The following is an 11,815-nucleotide window of genomic DNA, read 5'->3' as shown; positions in this document are numbered from 1 at the left end:
ACTCCACTATTGGACCCATCTCCGTTGTGATAGCCTTAGGGGGTGAGTGGCTACACATGATGGCATGGTGTGGCCAATGGGTATGGAGGCAGTTGTTGGTGTCCTGCTCCCACAAGGGAGCTGGGGAACACACAGGGGCTGAACTCTGCTCTCCTTCCCCTCCACTTGGGCCCTAACTGCAGCTTTTCTTCTACTGAGTCACTGATTTCAGAGTACTGTTAAGTAATCTGCTTTGAGTTTTCTATGCCTCTCGACTTTTTTTTTTTTAAATTGGCTGAGTTATTACAGAAGGTAAACATTGCAATTTCATAACATTATTTTCTCGGGTAAAAGGAAAAACAGAAAAAAAAAAGAAATAATAACAGTAAAGGATTAGGAACAATTAGATTTTTTCATTCTTTAAAAATTATTTTGAAAGCAAGAGAGATGTTCACAGCACCTCATAAAAAGGTGGTTTAAGTAATAAAGTATAGGGCATATTACTCTCAATAAATGTTTTGGTTTACTCAAAAAGAAGGCTCATCCACCTGTACCACTGCCAGATGCTTCTGTACAGATGATTATCTACAAAGCTGAAATTTAAATAACCAGCACTTAACTTTGAAAATCAAGAAGCCTGGAAGAGGGTTAGAAGTTGGCCAAGAAGGTGTGGGGTTTTTTTTTAAACTTATGCTAATTTCTCATAAATTTTAAGCATAATATTGAGAAACCTAGAAACTCACTATTTTTGTGCCCATGCTCAAGTGATCTGGCCTAGTTATAGGTAAAAAAACTAAATGCAAGCCAGGAAGAATGCAAAGATTGTTCAAAGAGAATGAGAATCAGAACATAAATAAGCTACTTAGCATGGTTTATGCAAAATAGCTTTGTTAATGAGATTACAGGTTTGTTTGATAAAGTCAATCACAGCTTCAATACACCTAGATGTCCTAAGGCATTTGAATTAGTAACATATGATGTGCTCATTAAAAAGTAATCACTTTTCTATATCAATAAAGCACACAAATAATGAATTAGGAATTGTTGCAGGGATCTTAAAAGTCATATCCACAGGGGAACCGCTGCAGTGCTTCTGGTGAGGGGATAGCTAGGCATTTGGCAGCAGAGCCATTTCCATTTTCAAACTCAATCAGAAAACAGATCCAGTTTCAAAATAATCTCATTAATACTTTCCCTCAAAGCCCAGAAACAGCTTATGCAGCTTTTCAGCTGGATCGATAACGTGAAGCAATTTACCATATGAAGACACAAATGCTTGTATTAGTAAAGCAACAAAGTAGAAAATAGGCAATGTAAGAGAGGAAAAAGACTCAAAGTAAAAATTGATATAAAATCAGCACTTCTAAAAAGTGCAGATGATCAAAGACTTGATGCTAAACAATAAGGAGAAGTAATAAGCAGTTAGGCTGTATGACCTGAATCACTTGTGAGAGGCTGGGTTTATCACAAGACAAGCTACTGCAACATTTCCAAAGCAAAATTTTCCATCTAGAAAAAAGATTAACATGCAATTGCAAAAAATTGCCCTGGGAAACCATAATCCTGAAGAAGACTGAGACCCAGAGCAGCTGTGTAATGCGGCAAGTGTCTCCAAATGCTCCAGCAATCAGGATACATAAGCCCTTCTGATGAGTGAAAAACTGAGTAGCAAGTGGGAATAAAGATATGAATTTACCTTTAGGAGTGTCCCAGGTGACACTATTATGAGATTGCAACCACATTTCAAAAGATATTTTTAAAAATTAGATAATGCACAGAAAACCAGCACAGATATTTCAAGGATGGGCAAAACCCCCATAATTCCTGCCATAAGGAATTTAAAGAACAGCATGTGTATCTTAAGAGGGAAGGGATTGAGAAGTGACATTGCAAGGCATAAGTACTTTCACAGGGGAAAAAGTAACAGGTCCCTAAAACTTCCCAACACACTGAGGAAGGCACAAGCAGAACCAGTGACTGAAAGCAGAAGCACAGTAAGCTCTAAAGCAGGCATGAAGTGAGTGTTTTACATCATAAACAAGGTATGGAAAGGACAGATGACTCTCCATTTCTTTGTGTTTTCAAATGAAGGCTAAATGCTTTTTGGAAAAAGAAGCCTTAATCAATATATTGGATTCTGCAAAGGACATGGAAGGAAATGAAATTGCCTGTAATAATAAAGATATCAAACTACCTGATCTAATAGTGTTTATTGAATTTATCTTGAATAGGAGAATAAAGGATTTTGGTGTTCTAGCAGAACATCCGGACAAAGATGAGATGTAAAGGTTCATTTAGCATTTAAATTTAATAAAATTAATACACTTTTCAGGAAGACCTTTATCTTGATAGTCTAAGGAACTGATACTCTTTTTCCATCCAAAATGTGTTTCCTGAGCACTGGACCCAGTTTACCAACACCCATCTTGTGGGAATATCCAGCCCTGTGGGGCCAATTATGATGCCGGCTCAGAGAGGAACAGGAGTTTCGACCTGCTGGTGTACTTCCTTGCCTTTTTATATTCTCTTGTAAAGCCATCTCGAAATTTCAAGACAAAGTTTTCCTTTGGAAACTAATTAAAACACAATATTCAACAAGAAAACTTGTGGTTAACGCACACACAAAGATGAGCAGTAAAAGTAATTCCTTCCAACAAGGTAGGTGGAATGTTCATAATTTCTAATGTTAGTTGGCAGGTTTGGGAAATAGAAAGTAATTTGAATTTTAAATTAATTAATTTGTGTTCATATTTTATGTAAATAACCAAAATGATACAGCTGAAATAAGAGTTTTAGTGGCTCTAAAATTAATGTTCTTTAAATTCCATTTCACAGGGAATGAAATTTCTGATTCAAGACAGAAGGAAAACTTTGAAATGGCTGAAATCCCTATTAGCCAGAAAGCAAACTTTCAGCAAGCCCACCCTGCAACACCGGAGGGGTGACAAGCAATCGGTTCCTTTTTTCCAGCTGGTGAGAAATCAGTGACATGTTTGCAAAGCTTGTGAATCCATCTATTTTCTCAAATACACCCAAACTTCACAGATCAGCCAGAAAACCATATGTTTCTGTGTTACTAATCCATGCCTGGCCCACATTTCCCAGTTATCCTCTGGTTGTGACAGATGAGACTGCACAGCAGAGATGCACAAGGCACTGCTGCTGCAGACAGGGGCTTGCTGGAGGGCAGAAGCCCCAAGCTGCCAAACTCTTGTGAGGCACCAGAGCTCCCCTTGGCTTTACACAAACCATCCCAGCTGACTCAGGTAGGAAAGGAATTGCCTTCAAGGTAAAAATGTGTTTAACCTTGTTTCCACCTGCATTTGTCTTGCTTCAGTACAGAAACTTGCACTACATGTTTGTCACACTGAGCAGCCACGAGCCAAGTTTTGCTCCTCATGAAACTGCTGTGACCAGAACTGGCACCTGCCATTTCACAAAGACGTTGTACAAATGTAGAGGGTTGAGAATTTTCTTATTCTTGCTGGGCAGAAATTAATCACTTCCAATCCATCAGCTGTCTAGTCCCACGACAGGCAGGTGTGACAAGCAAGGCAGCAACGTACTTCATCACTTCTCCCTGACTTGCATTTGACAGAAAGAAATTGTATCACAGCCATACAAAGAAAACCAATTTAAAAATCCAAGTGACTGTTTTGCCCTTGTATGCAGGTATTTAGCTCTCATTAACATCACTGTGAGTGGTAACACATACATCAAAGAGAAATACCCTCCTGGTTCATTTTGTAATGTCACAGGCTTGGAATTCTGTCACAAACTTTCACTCTTGAAGACTGAGCTCTTTGATTACTCAAGATATTTTTATTTAAGAACAATAGTTAGGAAGGAATTTAAAAAATAATCCAGAAGAGGGTGCATCAAAACATTGCAACTGTTTTGCACACCAGAACAATAACATTCATGATAGTCTAAAAAAAAATCTGAATTAACTTTTTATGCACAAAGAAAAAAAAGTCTAAGGAATTTATTGATCACAGCTGACAGGTATGTATTCAAGGAAGGAATTATCTGGCAACAGATGGGCCTATAATAATATTAATATTCTCACCATCTGGCTTTTAATCCATGCTTTTCATCAGTAGATCATAAAGCACTTTACAAATGAGGTCAAACATCTTGTGGGAAAAAGCAGAATTAGACAAAAAGGTTAAAAGCTGAAGCTGAACAAATATAAGCAAGAAATAAGGCACACTCCCTTTGCTCTTTTTTCAATTACAACAGCAAGTGATTAACAAAACAAGGAATTTGCCTGTAAACATTATATTCTCAATCACACTCAAAAAGGGAGGATCTCAAACATGTTACAATTCAAAAAAATCACAAATTCAAACAGTTGTTAGGTGACCTTGTTTCTTTTGAGAATAGTAAGCGAAGAAAATAAGGTGAACACAGAAATACCTCTTTTCCCTGCAAGTCTAAAAATTAACTGCATTTCCTCTTGGCTCCAGCCTACCCACCTACCCAATTAGTCAAGTAAATCTTGTATAACCTTTCTGGATGCCTGGAGAGAACTGCTCACAAAATGCCTGTTTTCACACAGAGCTCATGATCTAGTTTTAGATTTAGTTGATATTGAACAAATAAAACTCTTACTATCTCTCACATGGACATGAAGTGAGCCAGATTTTTTCATCCATGTCATAACAAGCTGCTGAAAACCCAAACCCACAATACTTAATATAACCTCATGCCTTCATTAGGCATCAGATTTGATAAGCCAGAGACTGAAAGTTCATATTAAAGGTTGAACTTGATCTTAGAGGTCTTTTGCAACCTAAATGATTCTGTGATTCATATAGACTAAACTGTTCCGACAACCCGAAGTATGTCTCTGCGAGAATTCCAATACACACACACACAGAGGCAGGCCAAACATTTCGTTTCTGCGCTGCCCCTCTGTGAAGTCAATGCAATAGCACGCCCATGTAATAGCACTTCCAAGGTGTCAGGTCTACTAAACAGATCTTTTTGCAAAATTTTGCAGGTCTTTTGAATGTGTAGAGAAGGACTATAAAATGACAAATCATCTTTTTAAAGATGATTAAGATGATCAATGCATCCTAGGCACAGTTCTACCACAGGCTGATGATCAGACGGGAAAAACTGAACATCTCACAGTCACTTGGACATTTAAAACATTCTTGAATTCTTTGGCTCATCTGGTCCCCCAAAATCATGTATTTTCAACTTAGCTAAGAAAGAAACCTTCCTGAATTTCACTGCTCTGCAGCCGCTCCTTGGAAAAGATGCTGTTGGCATGGCACCCCCTCAATCACTTGCTCCTTGTCTCAGTGGTCCAGTCTGAAAACTCTTTAGAGCAGAGACCACATTTATGCCTGTGCGGTATGCGTAGCAAGGGCTCCACCCTGAATGAGAATTTGACATCTACCATAAAATTAATAATATATCTAGAAAGAGAGTGCTTATTATTCAAAATGGTCTGTAGTGTTTGCAGATGACAGAACCCATACTGCTCAAAAGGCAGCAGCCTTACATATCGAGCCCTGCCCAGCCCAACATATCCACAGTTTTCAAAGCCCTACATTACTTCAACATGCACTTTCAAACTTTGTTGTTGAGTAACTTTGTGGGTGAACTCCAATCCCAGCAGGATCACAGGCCTACACAAACAAATCAAAGTCCAAAGTCCAAAAAGAGATTATGGCCTGAGCAAAGGGCAGAATGCAGATCAGGGGAGGGAGGGGAAAGGAAAAAAGCAGCATAAATAAGGTCCAAACTTGTAGATCTTAAAGATCTTGCTTGGCATGGTTGCCACAGAGGAAAATGAGCGTGAGTTACATATTTTCGGTGTTTCTGAGGGAGCTGCCTGGCTACGTTCTCTTTGCTGGGATCTTTATGCCTGTGACTTTACTCCTGCTGCTGCTAATTGCCTACTTCAGGATCAAATTAAGGGAAGGTGAGTCAGGACTTGGGGGCAGAGAAAGCTTCTCATCCAACAGGCAACTTTCGCTTGTACCATTAACTAAACTGAAGAGAACTATGATCAGAAACAATTTCATGAAGTTGTACTGCATTTTAGACCATTTTCTATTTGAAAAATATCACAGGTATTTGTTTAGAACCCTCACTTAAAACTCCATAGTGTTACATACCATGCTATAGAAGATTTTACTGTTCTGCACTATAGGAGGGGCAACCAAAATGGCGAGAAAGACTAGGGCAATTAAAGTACAGATGATTTTCTTCTGTGCTTGAACTGCGCAAGTCTTCAGTGAGACAGGCAGCAGCAGTTACACCCATAAGTAAGTTGGTTACTGGGGGCATGTCTGTGTTCTTTCAAAAGTATGTATTTGCTTTTACTTTGTCCCTAAATGCACATTGGCCATGATGCCTTTTCTATTTTAAATCAGCTTATACTCACTTCAAAAATCCATCTTCAGAGTAAAACTAAAACAAGAAACACCCACACCAAAACAAATGTGCAGTGACTGCAACACACCTGTGTACTGCAAATCAAGGCTGCTCACAGAGCACAACTGGGCTTCACTTGTTGTAGGCAAGTTGTTCCAGAAGGGAAAACCCTGTACAACAGACCATCTAGTTTTAATGGGATGATCTTCATGGCCTCCAGGTTTGGGTCTCCGCTGCAGCAGCAGACTCACATATGTTCTGCTTTTGTTTTAGGGTTCCAGCTGCCAAGGCCAGCCCTGGGGCACATTCAGATTAGAGTCTTCAACCTTTCTTTCCTTCAGCCCTTCCAAAATATCATCTCGCAGACATTGGGCTAAGCTTGTTCCTCAGATTATCTGTCTTTTGACCCTTTTTCCCATAGGGAGTGTTGGGAGAGCTAAGATGACAGCCTAGATTTTCTTTGTTAAACTTCAGATGCTTCAGAAACTTGGTGAGAATCCTGTCTGGGATAATGGTCCACAATGCTCACACTGCATGTTTCAGCTCTAGCAGAGACCTGACTGGGGCAGACAGGCCACTCCTGACCTCAGGGCTCTGCAGATAAGCTGATGCCCTCACACTGAGCTGCCCCAGGGTGCAACAGCCCAACAGGAGATGACCAGATCTGCCCTCCAGTGCAAGGCTAGGAAAGAAACCTTACTTAGATACCAGACCAAGCACTGTAATTTGTGTACTCGTTAAGTTTGCTCTATCCTGCAGTCCTCTGAAATCCTGAAATTTAGGCCATTTAACAGTTCTAAAAGTAAGAAAAGCCACACGTACCCAGAACTGTAAAATAAATTAAGTTCCTGTTTTGTATAATAGGCATTTAGATCTGAGACTTTAACAGAGAGGAAGGGTGTTTGTTTTTATATGAGCATACACCACTAGTTACCCTCAGGCTGCAAAAATTCAAACATTTCCTGTTCAAGATGTGCTTTCAGATGCTGAATTAATCTACTAGGGAAGGCTGTTCTGCATGCCTAACCCAGCCCTGCCTTTAGCTATAGATTATCCTTAACAGCAAGGAGGTGAGTTTTTCACAACAACCAAAAAACAGTGCAGTGCCAAGACATCATACAATTCCGTATCTACGAAGGAATAGGAAGGCTAAGTACTGAGAGCTTGAAAATGGTTGAAATGGAAGCTAATGAAATTATTGCCTTTGATAAGCACAGATTCTCCCTTTCAGTAAAATTCATCTGTGTGCTCATATGTGATAGTCAGAAACTAGTTACTATTAAATAATACTGAGCTACTACTGATGCAAGAGCATCACCTCTTACCTGGTGATGCTCTTGCAGCTCTTCCAGCTAGGATCAAGCAAAACAGGAAAAGTAGGTGGGTTACAGATTCCATCAGTTCAGTTATTTTGCTGAGGCTCAGACAATACTTTCATTAAGCCAGAAGAGCATATCTGAAAAAAATACACAGACATTTACATTCATGATGCATGATCAATTGTCCTACCTTCTTTCACAGCACCCATATCCTCATTAGCTGCACTTTCTGCAGGTATGTAAATAATCTACAGCATCAGATGTTAAATCCTGCTTCTCTTAAAGCACAGAAATTTTAGCTTTGTATTTGTAAGGAGTTTAAGCAAGTAACTTTCCTAAATTTTCTGAGATTAGCAATCAAGGTTTGTAAGAGAGCGGTGAATGAAGCAGTTGGCAGACATTTGCCATAGGAATATTGCTGCTGTGCTTCTCTCACAACTGAGAAGGAAGCTTGAAGGGAATCATGTGGCTTTTCAGTGCCTCAGGGAAGGAGACGCTCAGTTTGCAGGTCACAAGTGTTCTTGCTGGGACTCTCTAGAGGATGTGAGATGAATTCCTCTCTATTTAATACTTAGGGCATCACAGTCCCAGCTTTATCTCCAAGACCTTCTTTTTCTTGAGCTGTCAAGAGTCCAACCTACTGATTTGGCCTACAGCCAACTCACACAAAACATCCTGAGCAGCTCTCCCTGTGCAAGCAAGCAGAACCAGCTTCAGCTTAAGACCATCAGGTGGAGAGAAAAAACTAACCACAGATAACCCTGAGAACAGACTCCTTTAAATACCAACTCCCTCTCTGACAGAACATCAGAAATTCAGCAGGCTTTAGGCACCTATTTCCTTAGATGTCTTAAAAAAAAAGAGAAATTTGCATCACTAAAAGCAAGGCTGTCTTGCTTTGTTGTTGAATGAACACTTAATTTTTCTCTGTGCAGCAAGAGAGAGGCTTTGCATAAATATATCAATACAGAGATAGTTTATAAATAAAACCAAATCAACAAACAAAACAGCACATACTTCTCCTGAACAACGAGAAATGACAAGTGCTTTATGCTAACTCGGCTTTTTCTATAATTCTTTTCTTTTTCTCCATCTCTCTTGAAATAATCTCCAAACCTCCAACAGCACCATCCTGTTTTGAAGATGTCCAGTTATGTGGGTTTTTCTCACGTCTGTACCACAGGCAGCATCAGAATGATCAGGCCAATTTGAAGTTCTCACAGCACAGCCACAGTGAAGTAGAACATGAATTGCCTGTACAAGCTAACTACACTCCTTGCTATTGTTTAACGATTTTATTCTGATTGAAAGATGGAAGCAAATGAAAACAGAGTATTTCTGCTGATGTAAATAGTTTGTGTTGGTATTTCACTTGGCATAGTAACAGCTCCAATCTCACACTTGGAAGACTTTCTTCTAGGAACATGGGTAAACATATTACTGTGCTACCGGACACCTTCAATTTCAATAAATTTGTTCTTACTAATATTTGCTAGTTCCTTTTCTTTATAAAAATTCGCCATAGGAAATCAGCATATTCTTATGGAATTTTTGTGTTGTTTGGTTTATTTTTCAGTTGATGAGGAACTGGCCATGGAACAAGACCCCAGAAATGCCCTCCTGAATCACCGTGGACAGTGGAAGAAACCCAGGAGATCTGGACAAAAAGAGAACAAATACAAGAACTCAAGGATATTTAAGGGAGTCTCACGTCTCAGGAAGCAAGCTTAAACCCAGTACTCAGGTCTGCAAGTTTAAAAATAACCAACTGTAGATAAATACCACAGAGGAAAACAAAACAGAGAGAAGAAATTAGTGCTGTGCTGTACAAATGAAATGGCTGCTGCCGTTCAAAAAGTTCTTGTAACCGTTTTGCTTTCTCACGGGCCCAAGCAAGTGGTACTTTGTGCACATCAGCAGAGACAAGAGACCTCCTGCAACAAGCTGTATCAGTTCCCTTACACTACACAGGATCTGGGGGGAGGGACAGCACCTTGCACATGAGCCCTTCCCTGGCCAACCAAGAAGAAAGCCATGTAATGAGCTCCTAAGAGAGCTGAGCCTGGTGCACACAAGGCAGGCAGTCTTAATAAACTGAAGATGCATAAATAGCGAGGTCATATCAAGCACTGACATCCAGGAAATTGAAAAGAGTGATGAAGGGGAACTGATTTTTTTATTAGCTTGTACACTTTGGGAAAGATTGTAAGTTTTATAAAATATGCTTTCCATAAAGTTTGGAAGCAAAATATACAGTAATGGTGTACCTCATATTGGCTATGGAAGACAACCCACAAAAATGCAACTCAAACTGTTTGAAAGCTCTATTGCCTTTTGGCTTCTCCAATTCTGACTCTCAAATTTAAACCCAAACTGATGAAGAATGAGTGACTATCATTACTCTCCCTGATGTTTACTGTCCCTTTCTGCTAGTGATTCCTGTCTGTAATTAACTTCCATTAAAGCTGCTTGTCATTTCCAATCCTGCAAGAACAGAATGGATTTTGTGTGAGTTTGCACAATTTCAGTTCTCACAGACTTTTAAGAACTCCTTGGAATCATTTTATGAAAACACTAATGAGGCCATGACTACAGGTTTAAAAAAACCTGTAATTTATCAAAGTTTATGAGAAATGAAGAGGGCTGAAAGAGCAAGTACCTTTACTATACCTAACAGTTCTCTCCCATTTTAATACTACATGAATTACATAATTGATTTTTTTAATTTCAAAGTGTCTAAGAATGAAGAGATCTGAAATGTCAAGAAGTGACATCACTCTTTAATACCACTTTAACTTAAAATGGTGGTATGGATACCAAAGATAATGCCACACAGATACAGTGGATGCCTTTGACACAACTGCTTATTGAGCTGTAATTGCAAACATGTAGGAGGATCTGACATTCAAGACTTAGTAACTAATATGTAAAGAAAATTCTCAGGCCTTCTTGTTTTCAGTTCCATTACTGAATAACAGCAAGAAATATTTTTGCTTTCATGCTACTGGCATGAAACACATCATTGTATCCTACATAATTCCTTCAAAAAGGAAAAAAAAGTATTTAAATAACACCATAGAACTAAGTATTTGACTAGATAAATTGTAAAAGCTTTATCTAAATATATGTATGGAAAGAGTACTTGCAAGGAAATAATTTGTCTTCAATTATTGATTTTACTGAGGAGTACTCTGTCTTCCTGTCACTAGCAATAATGTGAACTTAGTATTCCATTCCATCCAAACAGTAAGCATGTTTAAAACCTTCTTGCCTGTGACTGTTCCTTCTTCACTTCCCAGAATAGAATTTAAAGTCTCAACATTTAAGTTGGAAAGGTACAGAAAAGATGATAAAATGATAAAGAATTGTGGAATAGCTGTTGGCAGGGAAATGACTGGAGAGAATGACTGCTGGGTGTCTATTCTAGTATCTGCAATGATGCTGTCAGATGAAGCTAGCAGGGGCAGGTTCAAAAGACATGAAAGGTGGTTTTGGTTCTTTTCCTTTTGGTTAAGAAACAGAATGGTTAAAATGCCTGCCAGAGAAAATTTTCAAAAAGCAATTAGCCAAAAATCCAGAGGCAGATAAATACAGAAGACTGATAGACCAGTAAGTCTTCAAAAATTGCTGAAAGCTGGAAGAATATTTGGGCAAGTACTTTGTAGTACAGTATTTATACTTACGCACACCCCTAGGCAACTACCAGTAGCCTCAGAGTCAGGGACGTGGGAGAGTTAATCACTTAGCCTGGTCCAGTACAGCCATTCATATATACTTACCCCCAGAAACTCTGGTAGGATTTAACACTACAAGAATTATCCATATTTTTAATGCTTGTAGTTTGTACAAGTATTACTACTCCAAGTATCTTTATTCAAGTGCAGTATAAAAATCCCAAACAACCGAGCAGCCTGAAAATCAAAGTTTCAAACCTTCCACAGATGTAGTCAGTTCGACAGTGTGGGATAACAGCAGTTCCACGTAACCCACTTCCATGGTTAACATGCCTAAAAGCTGAAAAGCTTCCACTGCATCCTGGCCAAAGGTATAGTGAGTTGTCATTCTGTTCACCATCAAATCTCACAGACTCTTGACATCTGTTACAGTATTAATTTTATTACATC

At 39.0% G+C, this 11,815-nt stretch overlaps 1 protein-coding gene across 1 annotated transcript; it reads left to right on the top strand.

Annotated features, from left to right (window-relative positions):
* The first annotated feature begins 5,676 nt into the window (after positions 1–5,676).
* Positions 5,677–10,178, top strand: SMLR1 (small leucine rich protein 1). The gene is made up of 2 exons (XM_032681351.1): positions 5,677–5,917; positions 9,268–10,178. The coding sequence occupies exons 1-2, from the start codon at positions 5,785–5,787 to the stop codon at positions 9,420–9,422; spliced, it is 288 nt and encodes a 95-aa protein (XP_032537242.1). The 5' UTR covers positions 5,677–5,784; the 3' UTR covers positions 9,423–10,178.
* Positions 10,179–11,815: the final 1,637 nt, after the last annotated feature.

This window comes from Chiroxiphia lanceolata, chromosome 3 (genome assembly GCF_009829145.1).
Source record: "Chiroxiphia lanceolata isolate bChiLan1 chromosome 3, bChiLan1.pri, whole genome shotgun sequence".
In the NCBI taxonomy this organism is placed as follows: Eukaryota; Metazoa; Chordata; class Aves; order Passeriformes; family Pipridae; genus Chiroxiphia; species Chiroxiphia lanceolata.
Note: the sequence above shows the minus strand (reverse complement) of the source record. Positions and strands in the feature narration are given on the sequence as shown.

Excerpts from the sequence above, each read along its gene's own strand:
- SMLR1 (XM_032681351.1), top strand. The coding sequence starts at position 5,785 with ATGAGCGTGAGTTACATATTTTCGGTGTTTCTGAGGGAGCTGCCTGGC. Across the intron at positions 5,918-9,267 it reads CAGGATCAAATTAAGGGAAG|TTGATGAGGAACTGGCCATG; the intron begins GTGAGTCAGGAC and ends TTTATTTTTCAG.